The 19,075-nt window shown below is 43.0% G+C and overlaps 2 protein-coding genes across 2 annotated transcripts; both read right to left on the bottom strand.

Moving 5' to 3' along the window:
• Nucleotides 1-8,440: 8,440 nt before the first annotated feature.
• On the bottom strand, nt 8,441-17,248 carry LOC147245336 (uncharacterized). The gene is made up of 4 exons (XM_086185809.1): nt 17,101-17,248; nt 16,946-17,027; nt 16,233-16,550; nt 8,441-9,274 (listed from the first exon to the last, which is right to left on the bottom strand). Exons 1-4 carry the CDS (start codon nt 17,101-17,103, stop codon nt 8,922-8,924), a joined length of 756 nt encoding a protein of 251 aa, XP_086041935.1. The 5' UTR covers nt 17,104-17,248; the 3' UTR covers nt 8,441-8,921.
• On the bottom strand, nt 12,056-14,563 carry LOC147245337 (eukaryotic translation initiation factor 4 gamma 3-like). The gene has a single exon (XM_086185808.1). The coding sequence runs from the start codon at nt 14,238-14,240 to the stop codon at nt 12,369-12,371; it is 1,872 nt and encodes a 623-aa protein (XP_086041934.1). The 5' UTR covers nt 14,241-14,563; the 3' UTR covers nt 12,056-12,368.
• Nucleotides 17,249-19,075: the final 1,827 nt, after the last annotated feature.

The following is a 19,075-nucleotide window of genomic DNA, read 5'->3' as shown; positions in this document are numbered from 1 at the left end:
GATGAGGAAAATATAAAAAAAAACACCTCTCGCCAAAAAAACCAACAACCCCAAAACAAAACAGAGTGCAGCGGATGGTCACCGTGGTGACCGCACGCTACTCTAATTCGTTAAAATGATAATTGATGGGGAAATAATTTAATGGGTTCCTGATTTTGTTATAAAGGCCCTCAGTTTTGAAGAGAGATCAGTATTGATCAGCAGGCTGCATCTTAGAAGGTCAAAGCGAAGTCACTGTGGAGGTCAGCTGCCCGTCCGTTTGTTCCACGCAGAGTTCTGGGTGTTCTGCTCCACATCCGGTGAGGGATAAGCAAGGAATCTGCCTTTTTTTTTTTTTTTTAAACATGACCTTAAATGTCAGAATTTCATGGCCTCAAAGTTTTTGTTTTTTGTTGATCCTAAGTTCAGGAGAAAGACCACACACACCCTTCTTTTTACGTCCGCTCATCTGACTGCGCCTCATGACTTAAAAATCGTACCATCATAATCGCACCTCCTTTGCACCCCTCTTCCTCTTTGCTCTCAGCAGGCGGCGCCGTGGTTGGCACACTTCTCCCAGGTGCAGAGTTGGTAGGTTTTCCCCGTGTTTTCTGTGGGGTTTTGTACTGGCGATGCTTTGACCTCAGATTCCTCCATAATCTCTCCAAACCCTCGCAGTTCTCAAGCGATCCCAACCCCCTTCTCACCGCTCCCTTCACGACCCTCATGCTCTCCAGAAGAGCCTTCAGGCTTCACGGACGTACTAATGCGGTCTGAAGAAACTGTTGTGCTTATTTCTCAGCCGTTGGCTTCAATGAAAAAATATTGGCTTCCAGCAGCAAAGTGTTTCTTTTGAATCCCAGCTGCTGACTATCACCATGGAGACTACTAATCGCTTTCATGGGATCCAACTTATTCAGTAAGATGTTTACTCTCTCTCTCTCTCTCTTTCTCTCTCTCGCTGCTAAATCTACTGTAAAGTTTCTGGGTGTGCATCAGCTCACTGGGCTTACAAATTTGAAGTGACACCAGTGGCTCTCATTGACTCATCCATTGACAACTTATGCAACAAACGGTGTAATGTTTTGTAATATTTCCCTGTGGAGCCTCCGACGATCAGAACAAAGATGTCTGCGAGTGTGTTTTCACGCCTCCAGCACATTCTGCTTGTCATCCATTGTTCTGAAGGCCCCGAGTCCACCCAAGGTTTTTTTTTTTTTTTCAAAATGAGCTCATTGTTAAAGTTCTGTGGGATCCAGCAACCTCCGGGAAATTTGCATCAGTGTGTTTGAACACTCGCCTTTCATTTTTGTTTTACTTCCCTTTTCTCACCTGTACGTCATTCTGATGGCCTTCGTCCAGTTGGACTGCGCCACAGTTCAAACCGGAGGGTCTTGAAACCTGACAATGTCTGGCTTTTCCATGAAGGGTTAGACAAATACGCCCGTTAGGCAGTGTAAAATTCACTTCCTGCATCCACCAGGTGACGCTAGAGAAAACACACTGAAGATACGGCTGTGTATCACATTTCACAGGTTGATGTAATTTGGTAATTATACAAAACAAATACAAGTTTCTTGTGCTTTCTTGTCCATTGATTTATCTTCTCGAGTTCCATAAACTTAAAATTCGAAGGATATCGGGAAGTTATAATAAATATTTAGGGCCTAAGCCAGAAGGAACTTCTGGCGAAGACCCTATTGTTTTTGCTTTATTTTATCATTATTATCATTATTATTATTATTTCTTCCGCCGCCGCTTTAATGCTTAATTTCAACCCCTACACACGTTCAAAAGTACTCCAGATTTGGCACCCACATCCGCCCTGGTTAGTTCTGTTTTAGATGGTTTTGTTTTTTTGCACAATTCCCAATTCAACACCTATGACATCTCTCGTGCTCTAATTTAAAGGAGATCAGACGAATTGTGAACGGCGAAACACACCAAACAGGAATGCTAAAAAACAAAATGGCGGACTTCCTGTTGGGTTGAGGTCATGACACCCCTGGACTTGTTTACAGGGTCGGTCATGTTACATGTGTTTACTGAATCTGGTGCATCTAAGTGAAAGTTGAAGTGAAGTTTTGCGCACCCACGCACAAGAACCATACAGTCTGTAAACTCCCATCAGGCTTGGTGTGCGCGCAAAGAGTCATGTGAGTGTCGAGCATCTTTGAAGAGGTGATTGAAGGTCAAACCGTCTCGTCCAGTGAACAAAATATATCAGAAAGTCTTCGAGGAAATTTAGTAAAAAATTGTCCAAAGATTCACTGGGATTGAGGGATGACCTCTGAAAATTCTGATGGACAAAATAGTCAAGGGACAAAGGTCAAACATATTCTAACTTTTCAAGCATGAATTACGTGTTTTTGAAGCATCCATCTATCTCGGCGCCCTCAGCGTAGCTCAACATCAGGTATCAACGATTATCCGCAAACATTCAGATCAGGGTTTCGTATCATTCCGTCTTCTTCTGTCTTATTTTCAAATCGTAGGAACATCTATCTTTTTTGGGAAATAAAAATCCAACAGGATTTCAATTCGGTAACTTCGATCCTGGAAACTGAATAAGAAAATCTTACTTAATTTGATTTTTTTTTTTAAAAAGCCATTTAGCTTGGAGAAACAGTACGATGGTCATCTGTATGAACTGATGTTATTTTACTTGGTAAAGTGCAACTTGTCACATTTTTATCTGCAATCCATCCAACAGCAAACTGAGCAGACAGAGGAACTAGGACACGCATCAGCGCTCAATCTGAAAGTATAATTTTTATTTGCAGCAATCCAGTGAACCCAAATGTCAAATGTGCAGCGGTTTTGCGTTTTTCCCTTCAGTGGATGAAATCACAAATTCAAGCGATTCTCACAGACATATGGATATTGTTTATTTAGATTCTCCTTAATTCGTTACCACCGGCAACTAAGTGTTAGGGGTGGAAGAAGTAAAAAAATAAAAGATAGAGTCAAGATAAAAGTTAAGGGGATGAATATGCATGTGGACTGACAGGGCGATCGTGTCATTCGATCGATTGGAAGCTGATTTCATTCAAACAGCTGCAATCTCATTAAAAACGGTAATTTTCTCGATCTTCCATTCATCATTCACGTCATTTAACATTTACAGAGAGTGGTTTCAAGGGTGGAAGTAACAAAATTATCTGAAATAAAGCATTTGAGGGAAACAACAGAGGGATAAGTCATCAGCTGATTAGCCGCCGTTCATCCTTCATACGATCCAAGTGACATTTGTCCTTTTCCACAAGTAATTTTTGCAAATTCAATCTAAAAACGTCACTCGAAAACCACATCCACTGACCAGTTAATCCAAGCTGTCTGTGACTAGAACTTTATACTGCAGTTTACTCAATTAAATTAACATGCATTTTCCACTTTTACCACTTGTTTTCCTGGAACTTCCAGGACTTTGAACTCCGTAATCAGTAAAAGCAGCAGGTAGGCAGAGAACATAAGACACAATTCATTACACTCATAATCCTACTGCTCATAAAAAAAGGGTTTTTGACCGTTAAAAAAGGAATTTGTTTCTTGCGCTTGAAGTGCCACGATCGAGCTGTCTTCGTTTAATTACGTCTCCCATGCGTTTGTCTCATCAACGCAGAAGTGGATGCACGTTGTGTTAAGAGTGCTCGCTGCATCCACGGATGGAAGAATGCCAGAACATCAGAGAGAAGAGGAGGAGCTTGAAAAATGGTTATATAAAATAACTGGAAGGTTATATAAGTGTTCAGTGTTTGATGTTATATATATTGCTATTTCTGTTTATTTTTTTCTGATCGCTCTATTTTTACAGACTTCGACGTTTGTGGTCAATGAAACCATTCTCTTTGTACGGGTTAAATTCACACTTTTACGTACAAGTTTCAGACAAACATGTCAAAAATCCGTTTTGTTTTTTTTGTTTTTTTTACAAACAACACGTGGACAAATTTGTCACCGGCACCACAATCATCAATGTTTCCATCAAAGCAATATTAGGATGTGAGATGAAGAGGATTTCATCAGTGCCACTGTTCATCCTCTGCTCCGTTCTGTAAATGTGCATCCGCGCCGTTATTTTCGCCTCATGTTGTCATGTTGCGTGTCTAAAATTGGTCTCTTATACAATTCTTGTTTATCAAGAAAGAAACAGTGGGATGCTGATGTGAGGCACTTTTCCTCGCACTTTGATGTAGACGAATGTGTCATTCTGAGAATTCCCTTTCAAGCGATTGCGAGAAGAGAACTGTGAACTCGGGTTTTGGCTCATCCAAACCAGTTATTGTTCGTGACATATTGGGTGTCTCCGCCGGTGACACGTGCAGCCGCGAGGAGCCGGCGATGTGCTTGTACATCTTAAAACTGGAGGAAGAGCCCTCTACGGGAAATGGCTGATCATTGTTGCAAATTAAGCACCGGAGTTCTTGGAATCCATTAGCTTTGTGATCATGGGTGTTCAGAACATTTGCATTGTGAAATCCCTCTCCAGTCCTCAGTACAGTTCACCAAATCCCAGTTAAAGGCTGTTTCCACTCTCTATTTTTCTCCCTTCTTTCACTTGTCAATGTGCAGGACATGATGTGCCAGCATTTGAATGACAATATGCATGATTTGCATCATTATGTCAGTCCAGCCCTGCAGAGAGCATTTATTACATTAAATGCATTGAATTATCGGCTGTATAGAAATATATATATAGTACAGCAGTCATGCAGAGTGAAAGTGGCTTCAAACCCATCAGCTGCAGATAAATGTATGTGTGCTCTCGTTAGTGTTAGCATATTAGCTCGACTCACATTCTTGTCACTCGTAGTTTCAGGCAAGTCTCACTCAAGTCATTTATTCACTTTTGTTAGTCCACAGAAGGGATTAGCAAGTTAAATTCTGATGAAGAACTTTTTTTTTTTTTTCCTAGGGCTCAACTGTTGAGCTAGCAAATACAGGTGGCTCCAACGCTTCTGTAGTGCTACAGCTAACGTCACACTCAAGGGCACTCTGTCCCTCTCTTTCCTCTCTCTCACACGACAACGCACACTGAGAAAAAAGTCACACTTTGACGCTCTGCACGTGTGCCAGAGCTCCTGAACGTGCAAACTTGCTCGTTATGTGACACAGAACGTGAAGTGGAAGAAATCGGCGGTTAGGGGGCGTGTCTCCACGAGTCCTGGAGGTGGCTAATAGCTTGATTGCGACTTTTCGTGTAAACACTGTGGCAGGGTTTTAAAGACGGAACCGATAAGATCATTTCTTACATTCGGTGGATAAAGTAAATTATTGCCTTTTTGATAACTGCATTTTCAACTTTGTCTTCATCGAAGCACTGGTTCATGGGTCATTGTTCTCCTGGCTGAATCTGAGAATGATTTACAAAACATGTTAAATTTGTCAAGCCCCTGGTGCTACCAGTGGAGGTTCTAGTAAAACAAAGATGGTTTATACCAGAAAAAGGCATCCCTAGAGTTAAAAGAAAAAGAGAAGAAAGAAGACATTTGGAACTTCTTTACTGAAATAAATGCTTGATTGTAACTATTTTGGATTTGACCTATAAAACTGTGATTAAAATTCCGGCAGATTCCGCCAGGAGAGACTTTAGGTCTGTTGTTAAGACGGACTCCCGGATCGATGAGGTGGAAATAATTAGGCTGAGGAATCGCTTCCTTAATGAGTGAGAGATCAATAAGAAAGTTTGTCTATGGGGTGAGTCTGGTAATTCACCTCGGGCTATTTTTGTATTGGTTAAATTAAGATATATGCGGAGTAATAATTTATCGTGCAGCGTGAACATAATTAGAGGAAAATCATCTGCTATTTTTGAAGAAAAATGGAAGAAAGATGTTTTATTAAAAGTAACAAAATTACAAACATATTCAAATGAAGCACAGTTATGACACTGAATCTCACGTTGAAAATGTATCAGTGAGTTAAAGAGCAATTCTCCCTCTGAACCTCGATGTTAGCAGATATCATACACGAAACACAGCAAGATGTGGGATGAATTGAAAAGGGATTTCATTTTCTTTTGTTCTGTCCATATTATGATGTTGTTTTGAGACAGCCTGGGTGCCCTGAAATGTTTGTGCAAGATCCAGAAATGATGTCAGATGGAATGATTATTTAATTCGAATGTTTATAAGTTTTACCTCTAAAGCCTGCAAAAGACGTCAGGATCTTTAGTAACACTCGGACGAGCGTGAGTCGGATCTCTTAGTATGAGCAGAATGGAAAGGGCACATTGAATTTTCTATCTCGTTCTCAAAAAACCAGCAAATTAGACAAAAGAAAAAAATATTAATATTCACGGGCAGCACGGTGGTGCAGTGGTCAGCACTTTCCCCTCACAGCAAAAAGGTTCTGGGTTCCAGTCCCGGCTCCATCACAGGATCTTTCTGTGTGAGTCTCCATGTTCTCTCTGTTCCTGTGTGGGTTCTCTCTGGTACTCCAGCTTCCTCCCACAGTCCAAAGACATCAAGAGGGGACGAGGCTGATTGATTCTCTAAATTGACTGTAGGTGTGACTGTGAGTGTGAATGGTTGTCTGTCTCTGTGTGTTGGTCCTGTGATGGACTGGTGACCTGTCCAAGGTGAACCCCGCCCCTCGCCTGAAGGCTGCTGGGATAGGCTCCAGCCCCCCCTCGGCCCTAAGCGGAAGGGTAAGCGGAAGAAAATGGATGTATAAATATTGACATATATTATATTTATTTATTTATTTATATATACAGTGTTTATCAGCATCAGTTCGCCGTGGCAACAGCGTCAGTGTCAAATCAATTCTGTTGTCTTTTCAGACTCCGGTGCTTCAGAATGGCTTCAATAGAAAGTTTGACTAAAAAAAACAAATGCATCTCCCAAATGAAAATGTGCCTTCATGTCTGGCCGGTAGTGTTCTGCAAACCGGCACCTTCACACTTAAAAGCGTCACCTGACAGGATCGAACGTATCAGGCAGGGAAACGCCGTCTCCTTGAACATGTCGCCTATATTTCATTGCTCCTGCATCTGCCAGCTTGTTGTTATGAATGTGTGATTGTCTCTGGCTGAGGTCTCACCATCTGTTCCAAATCCTGTACATCTCCCATTTTCGTCAAATGTTCCCTGGGTCTCAAGAATGGTCTGAATAAAAAAAAAAAAAAGTCACCTCATACAGGCACAAAATGTGTCCCGTTGAAGAGTGATCATGAAACATTTCTGTGAGCAAAAGCAGGAACTGTGATCGTCTGCGTGTGTTCTCGGCACGTTTTTAATGAAAAAAATCATCTGCCTGCTCAATCATCTTTTTGATCTCCAGTTTCTAGCATTGTTGTTGCTCTGCTGGAGCAAATAGTTCAGTCTATCCCGCGTGTTCTGTCCTTTGTGACTAATCTGTGTCTGTTCTAAGTAGGGTCTCCTCGGGTCCTGTTATAGAATCGCACCTCTCCAGCTCCGGTGTTGTGGTTTACCAGCTCCGAGGTCCTGGATGAGGGCTTCTTTTGTCTCTGGGCCGCTGTATAAAAACAGCAGCGGGTTGGAAAAGCACACTTTATCCTCCCACAAAGGATCTTCATTTGCTCCGGTTTTTGTGACCTTCCCTGCTAGGATGAGGACCTCATAAGAGAACACAGCGGTGCAATTTAAGACCTGTACGTGTTCCTTCTTGCTTGTTTGTGCAGATTCATAGAATTCTTCCAGCTGAGGGGAAAACTGCCCACCTCCAGTAAGCGTCAATCATAATCTGCCACTCTCGCACAAGACACAGATGCTTGATCCCAGTTTCTAAACAGATGAAAGGCATGACAATAAACGAGCTGAAATGTCTCGGAAAGACAAGAAACCTGAAGGGAAAAAAACAACAACAACAAACACCACCAAACAAAGTAACACTGCTTCAACCAGAGCAAAGAGAAGTTTGTTAAACCGGATTTGAAACACAGATGCACTGACGGCATATTAATACTTCTGAACCTGAGGTACAATGACTGTAGTTTGCCTGGAGCGCTGCATAGCTGCACATGAAGGAAGTGTGTTTGCAGTGATATGAGAGCGAGTGCTGATCTCCAAACAGGTTAAAATAAACAGCGATTAGTCGAGACGTGTCTCTCACACACACACACACACACACACACACACACACACACACACACACACACTCACACACTTCTGAGGAAAGAGAAGGGAGTTCACATGAAATATTCTCTCATTAAGTTTACGTATATTTTGTTTTCTTTATATTATAAAGCTTCCATACCTTTGTGTCCTTTTAAAACTCACTTAAAACTAAACTTAAACCCCAAATTGTGTTCTGCCTCTGCAGATTGCAGAGAGAGTTGAAAGATAATCACATTTTATTTACAGAAGCTTTGAAATCACGAATCATTCCATTTTTTTTGTGTTTGCTTTACAATGTGTTCAAGGTGCACCACCCTCTGTCCCTCGAGCCTTGATCAGAGGACAGACAACAGACCACAAAGTCACACAATTCACAACAAGGAAAAACAACATTTTCAGTTTATCAAAAGGTTTCGAGATGCAAAAAAAACAAAAACTATTTGCAGCTTTCTGATATATGTGGATACATGTGGAAAAAAAGGAGTTCCTCGTTGCAAAAAAGGTAAAATGTAAGTGTAACATGAGGCAGCAACTAAAGGATGGTGGGTACGAGCCCTGCTTCCACCCGAGAGACCGTGACTTAGTATTTGTTAGCAAGATACTCAAAGCGAGCAGTTTGATGCCTCCACCATTTTTGTGGGTGAATAAGACAACAGCTGCTGGAGGACATTTACTCTTGCGTGGGAAGACTGCCCCCCGCTGGCCTCTGGGAGGAAATGAAGGTCAAATATCAAATATTCATGAAGAATGCTTTGGCTCTGTTGATCCTAAAAGCACTAGTAAAAGAAGACATCGTGTTTGCGTAACACACACAGGAATACCGCACCACTTCTCTGTTTCCAGAATGCAGCTGGAAAACGAGCTACATCACAAATATCAGCGTCATGATTTCCAGCAGCAAACAGAACCACTGCAGGGCGATGACGGCCCCCGACGCCTTCTGTTCCTTGACCATCGTCAGCTGCTGGGTGGACAGGTACTTCTCGGTGTCAGGAATCCACAAAGAGCACTTGTAAAAGTGGCTCCCTTCCTTTACATCGATTGTACTCTTGATATTGTACCAGCCACCAGCGACCTGATCCACTTGCAACCTGGCAGACGCGGTGATGTCAACTTTTTCTTGGAACCAGTGGACTTCGCCGCGGGGGTAAACCCCACTGAACCAGCACTCAGCGGTAGACTTATTAATGGAGGAACCATTACGTCCAAGGCAGTCTGTAAAGAACAGAGGAGAGCTTCAGAACAATTACATGACTCAGTTCGACTTCTTGGTTCTAAAAACATCCTGATACCACCATGCTGTTGTAGAGATATTTCAAGTGAGTGTGTCTGTGTGTGTGGGGGGTGGGGACTTGCAGTTGTTTGGTGTTTTATTTGCCTGGAATGTAATTATTGGACAGTAGATACACATTCTTTATAAATATACAAACATTTTGTAGCAACAATTAAAAAAACCAAACAACAACATCTCAACATTCTGAAAACTTAAAGCAGGGGTCCCCAAACTTTTTTCTGCGAGGGCAACATAACTTTCCCCTTCTCTGATGGGGGGCCAGGGTCAGTTTGGAACAGAAAAAGTGTGACGATCGCAGGGGTGCCTAAACGTAAAAATGTATTGTTTTCCAGAAAGCCACACAACCAGATAACCCTCCCTGGGTTCGGGTCTAGGGTTTTTTTCTGGGGGTTGCCAGATAGGGGCACGGACTGCAGAAGGGTGGAATAGAATGTCACGCTCTATGCGTGTGTGAAATAGTTACTGACTGACTGTGTTCACACCAAACGGCAATGTGAATTTTCGCGTCGCTTTATTCACGAATATAAACAAATTGATCCAGCGATCAAGTTCACACGAGTAAAGTGACGGGAAAATTCGCGTTATGTTTGGTGTGAACATTCGGGCTGCAACTAACGACTATTTTAACGGTCGACTAGTCACCGACTATTGAAACGATTGTCGACTAATCCGATAATTCTAAATTTTTTTCTTAAATTTAGCAGGAAGTTAATTTAATTATGTGGCAAATGATAATAAACAAGAAAGATGGGTACAATGAAAAATACATCTTTTATTGAACATTCATTAATTCAAAATACGTTTGTCAGGCACAGTCTGGCATAACGCTAGAGCTCTCTTTTATAGTGAAAATACGCTTCTAAAATGTACAATGTGTGTCCTAAAAATCGTATTGGCTTGAATGTTACTTGAATCTCACCGAGGCGAGTCAGACTCCGTTTCGTTCCACTGCCCGACGGGCTTCTTTAAATGTTCCTGCATCACCGCCATGACACGCACGGTCTGCTTTGCAACCTCTACAAGTAGTCTTTTTATTTGCCGTATCCAGGCAAAAATGCCACCAAACTTCAGAAGTTTTGGTGCGCGTACCTGATGTTGATGCCGCGTTCCTGTATGTTACCGCTCAGAGACAGAGACGCTACTGCGCATGAGCGACTCTCGGCAGAGATTATAATCACGAGAGGTGCCTCACTCGTTTGGAAAAACACGTGTGGCGGCAATAGTCGACAATGGAATTCATTGTCGACTATTGCTATTATCGATTTTTGTCGACAACGTCGACTAATCGTTGCAGCCCTAGTGAACACACCTTAATAGTTAATAATGAAAATAGTTCAAAGCTAGTTGTCAGTTTTACTATCAAATACAAATACACATGTGGAAAAAAAAAATCAAAATGCGTCTCTGGTATTGTTCAGGGGGCCGGGCCAAATGTGGAGGCTGGCCGTATCTGGCCCGCGGGCCGTAGTTTGGGGACCACTGATTTAAAGCCTTTGACTCAGCGACTGTAGCTTTGATGCTAACGCTAATTTGCAGTTCTGACAGCGTCTAAAAGTTTGAAGGATATTTAACATCTTTTCCATCAGGTTAAATGTTCAGTAAGTCCAGTTCAGTTAGTTGTTTTAACAGAAACATTCAACGAAGGTTTTTTTTGGGACGTTTCTTGGGCAAAATATGACAGTAGGTTCCTTTAAGGAACATTCCAAAATGCTCAGTTTGTGGTCATCCTCAAAAATTGCAGCTAAAACTATGCTTGCCACCCGTCCCTTGAAAGCATGTGCAAGCTGAGCCGCTAGTGCAGCGGTCTGGGTTCCGATCCAGCCCAGCACCCTTTACGATCCCTCCTCTGCCTCTCCGGTCTGTCTTTACTGTCACAAACGAAATAAAATGGAAATGTCTTAGAGAACTTTTTTTTTTTTTTTTTAATCTGCACTTTTACTTATGTGAGAACAACATGAGTCGATGATATTTTCGCCGTTCAAATTCTTGCCATGAAATTGAAGGAGCGCAATCTGTTATCAAAAGTTGGGTCCTTGTCTAGTCCGTGACATTGACAGGGCCTCTGACAGGCTGCGGTTTTCAAATTTTACACAGTACAACTCAGCACACAACATGTTTAAGAAGCCGAACATTAGACTGCATCCGCCCGTCACGGTAAGATCATTTGATGGGTAATGAAAGGCTACTTCTGCTCCTGTCTCTCTCTCACCCCGTCTCTGTCTTGCTCTCTGTGCTCCTGCTGTCATAGTTATGACATCCGTCTTGCTATCTGAGAAGAAGCTATCACTTGTCTCACTGTCATTGTCTGTTAGCAAACCTTCCTCGCCGTCCCTACAGCTCCCATCTCCGGCAGTGAAAGATGACCTGGCCTATAGCCCTGCCAGTGTGTGTGTGTGTGTGTGTGTGTGTGTGTGTGTGTGTGTGTGTGTGTGTGTGTGTGTGTAGATATATTCAGGAACCGAGGTGGCCTTGACTGCGGGATAAGGGAATCAGACGACACATCAACCTGACATTCCACAGAGACTCATGAGTCAACCTGACCTTTATGATCACTAAAGGCTGCATTTGCGCGTCAAATGTCATTCCATGTCGTGTGTTTTCTGTTTATAGGGAAGAAAAACATATGGAACAGCTTTTAAACTGTGGTGTGACTGCAGAAAATAATCTCATAGTCAGGTTGAATGTGTACAGTTGGTGTCCTCTAGTATTTGACATGGAATAATAGAAAATATCACACTTTTAATCAACAGTTTTTCCTTTTTAAACCGCACTACTGTGCCGCCCTACCAGCAAATGAAATGTTTTTTTTAACTTTTACTTTTTGTTTCATTTCAATTCAGAAATTTCATTTCACATTTCACAAAATCACAAAAAAAATCACAACCAATGGATCCTTTTTTTTTTAACCTTTGGGTTTTAATTGTCAAATATATTTCTACGTTAAATTAAGACGTTTTCCAATTTGAACGGAGCACAAGGAGTGGACAAAAGAGAGGCACCAGTACATGATTGAGTCTACTGGCGGGTGCCTCTCTGAAACTGTTGTCCTGGGTTCCTCACAGCCTCCTGAATTGCCCTTCTGAAGAGCGTCAGCCTCGGTGAGAATTTCTGACAGGTCTGAACTGCCGCTGGCTGACGGGGGGGCCGCTGCAGTGCTGGCTGCTGGTGAACCTCCTCTTCCTCGTTCAACCACTTAAAAAAGGGTTTCACCGACTCCAGGGCTGAAGCTTTGTCTCCTCGCTCCTCTGGGTCGTCCCTGGATCTCCACTTGAGGAAAGTGCCTTCATAAATGACATCCTCCTCAAATAAGGTGTCGAAAATCCTCAGCAGCAGTCTTTGTGGATGATTCATCTGTCCCATCAGGACCTGGAGGGCGTAGAGAGCCTGCAGCTGTTTCTGTTCACTGCTCAGGCACGTCTGAAGGAGATCAACCCGCTCCCTCAGACGTGCAGCGTCTAGCCAGTAGACGTCACCACCTCTGATAGATGATTGGCACACGAGCGTCACCACCACACTCACAAACTGGTTGGAGGTGGCCAGCTCTTTATCAACGTTAGCCTCCAGCCAGTCTTTGATGAGCTGGTTGCTGGCCTTGTCTTGCAGGAGTCTGTCCAAGTGCTGGCGAAGCTCCTGCACCTGGACCACCTTCGTCCTTCGTTCAGCTGGCTTCCGCTCTGCTGGCATGAACTCCCGTTTCTTTGTGATCTTGGGTGATGTTTTGCTTGGTCTGTTTTGGGTGATGGGAGCCTCATCCTGAGGTTGGCAAGGCCTGCTACGGCCATTTGCCCGTGGGCCCCAGCCCCCTGTGTTTCCTCCCATCCTGTCTTGTCTGTGTTGCTGCTGGTGGACCTTTGAGAATTTCTCCTGCTTCTCTTTTGCTGCCTCGCTGTGGATTTGGCCAATCGTCTTCGGCCCTTGTTCCTCCCGACGAGGCACCCAATCATTCTTTCTCAGGTCGACCACGTCCTGGAGCATGAAGCATATCCTGGCGGACGCCTTCTCATATCTGATGATGCCATTTATCTGGCGAAAATATTCATCCAACTGAGCTTTGGCTTTGTTGGTGTCCAGGTCACGCCCAGCTGTACACAGGAGTTTGCAAAGTTGCTCCAGTGACTCCTCATTTGTAATTTTTAGCAGCGTCCTGATGCACCTATGCATCACCGACTCCTTCAATAGGTGCTCCTTAAAGAGCTCCCCAATAAATTTCATGTTGCCCAGGGATCGTCGCTTGGCTTTGTCCCAGGCCTCTTGACACTTCACTTCATCAGGAGCCTCAACATTTGTTGCCTTGTCAAACTCCTCCTGGCAGAGGTGGAGCAGCAGGTGATGGAAAGTCACGTTTTCCTGCCCGTTTGAGGCGGGAGCATTTAAATCCATCAGGCGTCTGCACATTTTTGCGTATGTGCCTGAGAAGTGAGGTTCCATTATGGCCTTCTCAAAAATCAGGCCAGCTGCCCCCATCAGTCTAGCCTCTGTGTCCAGAGGCAGCTCCATCACCTCAGTGGTCAGGGCATGGAACTTCTCAGGCGTCAGCTTATTTAGGATGCAGCGCAGGGACCCAAGAAGTTCGTTGATCTTTATTTGTTCTGGGTCTCTGGCAGAGGAAACCTTCACCACTGAGGGCTTCCATGCATTTGTAGCCTTATTAAGCTGCACGTCTCTGCTGGAGCTCTCAAGGACGAAGCTCCTGGGCTCATTGTGATGGCGCTGAAAAGGTCGGACCTCAGGGGTGGGTCTCGGGGCCCTGTGATAGGAGGGCGTGAAGCCCCGCCCACTTCTCCTTCGGTTCTCGGTGACGTGCACATCCGCTCTCTCCCTGTCATAACGGGAGGAGGCAGCATCCTGGTTGGACCGCTGACGGAAGTCCTTGCGGTAAAAAGCCATTGTAAACAGTCCTTTGTTCAAGTGTCGCGGAGTTTAGTTCACAGAGTTCTGTCAGCAGTGGTGAAGTCTGTTCACTTATGAGCCTGAGCGCTCTGGTCTTCGATGCGTCATAATTGCATGAAAGACGTGACCTATGATGTCATTCACAGTGTTGACATTCTAAACTTTATTCCATCTTCTCTATAATTACGGTCTTTCAACTCTTTCATCCTTTGAGCTACAAAAAAACCCTTTAAATCTATTTTTTTGGGGGGGGGGGGGGGGGGTTAAGGATAGAATCTAGAATTTATTTTCCAGATTTCTACCGTCTGTACCGTTAGTGTGTGGATGAACATGTTAAAGTATGACAGGTGGCATCACTAACTTTCGTGGTATGAGTTTTAGCATTTCCTGGTTGTATGTAATTGTTTGTTGCATGCCATTAAATCAGAAAAATGTCAGTATTATTGGCCACTATGGAGTATGTACACCCACCAGCCATCATATTATCTTGGTAACCACTAATAAAGCTGTGCAAAAAACCCACAGGGCCAAATTTACCTCCGCCCAATCAAAAACCGTGACCAGTTCAACTGGTTGGCCTGTTTAGCTGTCCATCATCAGCTGAAACCAGACTGCACATTCATCAGCTGACTCAGCTGATGAATGTGCAGCAGCCACAGACAGACTTGCTGACAGACAGGTGAAGAAAAAAACTACCACTTTCAGCCGGAATGGCTACCTCGGTACCCGTGGCTGCAGTACGAGGGGAACGCTATGCTGTAAGTTTATTGTAGGCAGTGGTGGTCGGTCTGTGGCGGGCAACTCTAAACTTGTCAGTGGCTTAACACACTTTAACCTCGAAATTTTAAAGATTCACTGTAACAGCAACGCTGAGCCCGTCCCAACTTCTTTTCAGGGGTTAGACGACAGCAATCGCTGGGCGGAGGAGAATGAACTGCTCATTAAGGCACGGGGTGTTTCACTGAGGTATGTGAGGCAACTGTAATTAAGACAACTGTTTAAGCTCACTGAATAAGACAATGCTGAAACCCCCCAAAAAATGTGTTGACCAAACCATGCGCTCGTGCAACCAACTGATGAAGTTTGTACAGTCGGACCAGTAGCCGCCAAGGAAAAGTTAGTCCGGAGCTCTGTCAATGTTAGAAACCTGTTTTAAAGAAGAGGACTCTGACCACCTGTCAAGATCCATTACAGTCCAGCCACGTGGCGTCATGATGATTATGAAGCAGCGCGCTCAGCGTTGAGGCACAGGTGAAACTTAGAAACTCTGCAGAGCACATTTAACCTCCCTTCCTGCTGCAGGACTTGCAGGTGGTGTTGACAGGGGCGAGGAGAAGGGACAGCCCGCGGGGGCTTTGCCTGGCTGTAGGCCGTCTCTTCCTCTCTGCACTGAGGGTCTGTGATTGTTGATCAAATGAAACAAAGACGCCTGAAGATGTCAGCTTTGACTCAGAATTTTTTTTTTTTATTTTACTGCTTGTGCTTTGACACATAGGTGAGAGAGGATTTTAAAGGGTGAACAGTGATGAATGGCTAGGGAATGGCTAGCTTGTTTTGGGCTTAGCTATCATGCTGATCAATCTAGCCTGAAGTTGGCTGCATGCTTGCCACCTGTCCCTTGAAATACGGAATCGTTACGGAATTGGGAATTAAAAGTTGCGTTCCGTATTGAACCAATATGCAGTTTATTCCGTGTTTCACAATTGTCCCATGCACGTCTGTCACACACACACACACACACACACACACACACACACACACACACACACACACACACACACACACACCCGCGCACATACGTGAACACTGAACTAACAATAATGAACAAAATAAAGGACAGGAAATATTAAAGACAGCAATGTTATCTGCGGTAGAAAATGGATGGATGGATCTTTCTACAAAAATATTTGTATGATTGTGTTTTTGTTTGCTGCTGGCTGAGGAGACAGCGACTCATCAATAATGATAACAACGGACGAGCTCGCTCACCTTGCACAGTCACATTGGTAGAGTTATGATTCACTCCCAGCTTAGAGCGTAGTTTGCAGATAAATTTCCCCTGGTGGCCCGGCGTCACGTTGATGAGGTTCAGCTTGAGACTGTGGTTTAAAGACCCTCTTGCGCTGTCACACTTAAAATCAGGTCCATCTCGTTTAACTTCATAGTTACACGTGTTGTTAGGACCCAGCCAGGAAAATAACGTAATACCCAATTCCTCTGTAGAGGTCACATCGCATGTCAATGTCACGTTGTCTCCGCACCGAGCCACCACACGAGGAGGGGTCTGCACAAGGAACTTGCCACTGACTGAAAGAGTTTAAAAGGAAAAATTAAAAAAAAACAATCGGATGACGAATTCTTCCTTTTGTTCTCACTGAGAGTTGGATGAGGAAATCAGTACAGGTCTGTCTGAACACATCTGTTAGCTGACTTTACTTTATCATAGCAAACGAAGTGGAACCCCTGAGCAGAACTTGCTTATTGCCAAAACTAACAAATAATCATGTCATTGCTTGTTTGTCGGGAATTTCCCCCAACATTAATTCATTTAAGTCCCAGAATGAGAAGAAATCACAAGCCTTCCTTCCCAATATTAGCCCTATTGGGCTCAGGCACTTACGAGCTCACACTCTACAAATCCCTTTTAAATCTCTTCATTAATGTTTTCTTGTTAACATTTCATGCAGAACATAAAGACTCACCAGCACAGGTGGAGGCTGAAAACAACCAGATGATGAAAACCCAGTTAACAACCTCACCGGACGAGACCAAACTTGCTTTGACCTGTGATGAAGCAAAGTATTTATCACATCGGGGGAACCCAACACAGAGGTAAAGCGTCTTTTTGTGCACTCACCATTGTGTATTAGTGTTTTTCATCCGGCGCAGGATTCACGTGGCGTTAGATTCACTTTCATTTAAAGTGTCGGGGCTTAAACAAACAATTTGAAAGCGCATCCGCAGCAGTGGTGCATGATTCACCCTGCATGGTGTCGAGTTTTCATCAGGACATGAGAGGACACGCTCTGGAATGATGGCTGGGTCACGAGTACCAACCAGAGTTTCCTTCCTTTTTCAAACATATCAGAAGAAAATCAGGGGGCTTTTGCGCACCTAAAATGCACAATTTTATATCCAAATACATAATATAACACTCAGCTGTACATGTCATTGTTTATCAGTATCTTGGATGCAGTTGTATATAGCTCAACCCGATTCATCATAGTACATACAGCAAAGTGTAACACCCACATATTTAAATGTATGGGTGTTACACTTTGCTGTACAATGCAAATAAAAAGTGGAATTACTGACATTAAAAGTTCTCTAAAATACGAATACATATTTGAAAGCAATAATTCCTGAACATTTATCATTTTAAAATTATGTGAATAATTTTACAGAAATGAGCAAAACTGTCTTGAAACCACTTGAAACCGTATGCAAAGCAGGTTAATGCATGTTGTTCCTTTTTTTCAATAAAGCCACAGCTTCCCTAAAATATCCTTTAAGACAAAAATCTGCATTTTTAAGCCCAACATGTGCAATCCAGAAATGATGTATTTGTATCCCTCCCCTCTCCCTGGGACAGTAAATTACACGCTGGCAACCCAGTAGAGGGCAGGCGTGTGCTTCACTCAAATCCTTAAGGGTTACAGATGAGCGCGTAACTGCAGTGTGGGGCTGCATAGCAGTTTAACCTGAGTCTTTATGTGCTCATTGATAATTAAAGTTTGATTTTTTTTTTTTTTGTCAATAAATGATCCCGTCTACAATCTGCTTGGTACATTTGTCTGAGGTCAATTTCATAGCTACTGTTTATGGTTTGCATCGAAATGCTACACACAAAAGCTTTACGTTACGCAACCCATTTTTTTTCCTACCTTTTCTTTTTTAGAGGAAAAAAAATAATCATCAAGCTGTCATAGCTTGGTCTGGAATCTGCTCTTATTTCCACAAGAACAGAGAGTGTATGCTGTAATTAAATTTGTAACAGACACAGAGGGGAAACAGTGTTTTTTTGTTGTTGTTGTTGTTGTTGTTTTTTTACTTTCTTGTTTTTTTTTTGCTGGCTGGACACATTAGAGATACCTTCTCCTGCAAACATAAATTCCCCCTATAAATAATGTATATAATGTGAAATTTCTCACTGTGTAGCCAAACAAGTGTACCAGAGACATATTGGATTTCAGACTTCATTTAGTTTCACCACGAGAAAGAAAAAATGTAGGACTAGCAGGTCAATACAGAACAAAACACACTGAAGAAGTATAATAAAAACTATAATTGAGCTTTTTATGTGCATACTGTTTTTTTGTTTCATTGCTTTTCTTTGTTACTTGAACTGCATTATATTTTATAGAAAAGAATAGAATAAAATGCCTTTATTGTCATTGTGTGGCCAGATACAACAAAACTGGGGGAAAATTAGAGTTTTTACTTGCTTATATTTGCTTGCACTTGTGCCCGCTGCGTCCATGTATTTTGCTCGTGGTATTATTTCACGTGTGTATTCTTTGAACCCTCTCCCTGTGTATATAAAGGTTCGATTGTATGAATAAATGAATGCAGCATTCACACTGCAACTATTTTCCATGTATTTCTTTAACACCTCAATGGGTTGTATTTTTTTGTTGTTGTTTTTTTTTTACTCAAAAAGTCCTTCAAATCTTGTAAGTGAATGTGTTGAGATCATAGAGCAGAACTCAAGTCAACAGAGGACACGTTTGGAGCTGCATCTGTAAACTCTCCACACAGATGAATCCAATTTTCACCTCCGTCGTGCAAATGGTGGTCGGTGTGTATGCTGCTGTGTTTGTGAGCGTCTGCAT

This window comes from Aulostomus chinensis, chromosome 18 (genome assembly GCF_037954235.1).
Source record: "Aulostomus chinensis isolate RoL2024-O1b breed Wild chromosome 18, RoL_Achi_v1.0, whole genome shotgun sequence".
Lineage (NCBI taxonomy): Eukaryota > Metazoa > Chordata > Actinopteri > Syngnathiformes > Aulostomidae > Aulostomus > Aulostomus chinensis.
Note: the sequence above shows the minus strand (reverse complement) of the source record. Positions and strands in the feature narration are given on the sequence as shown.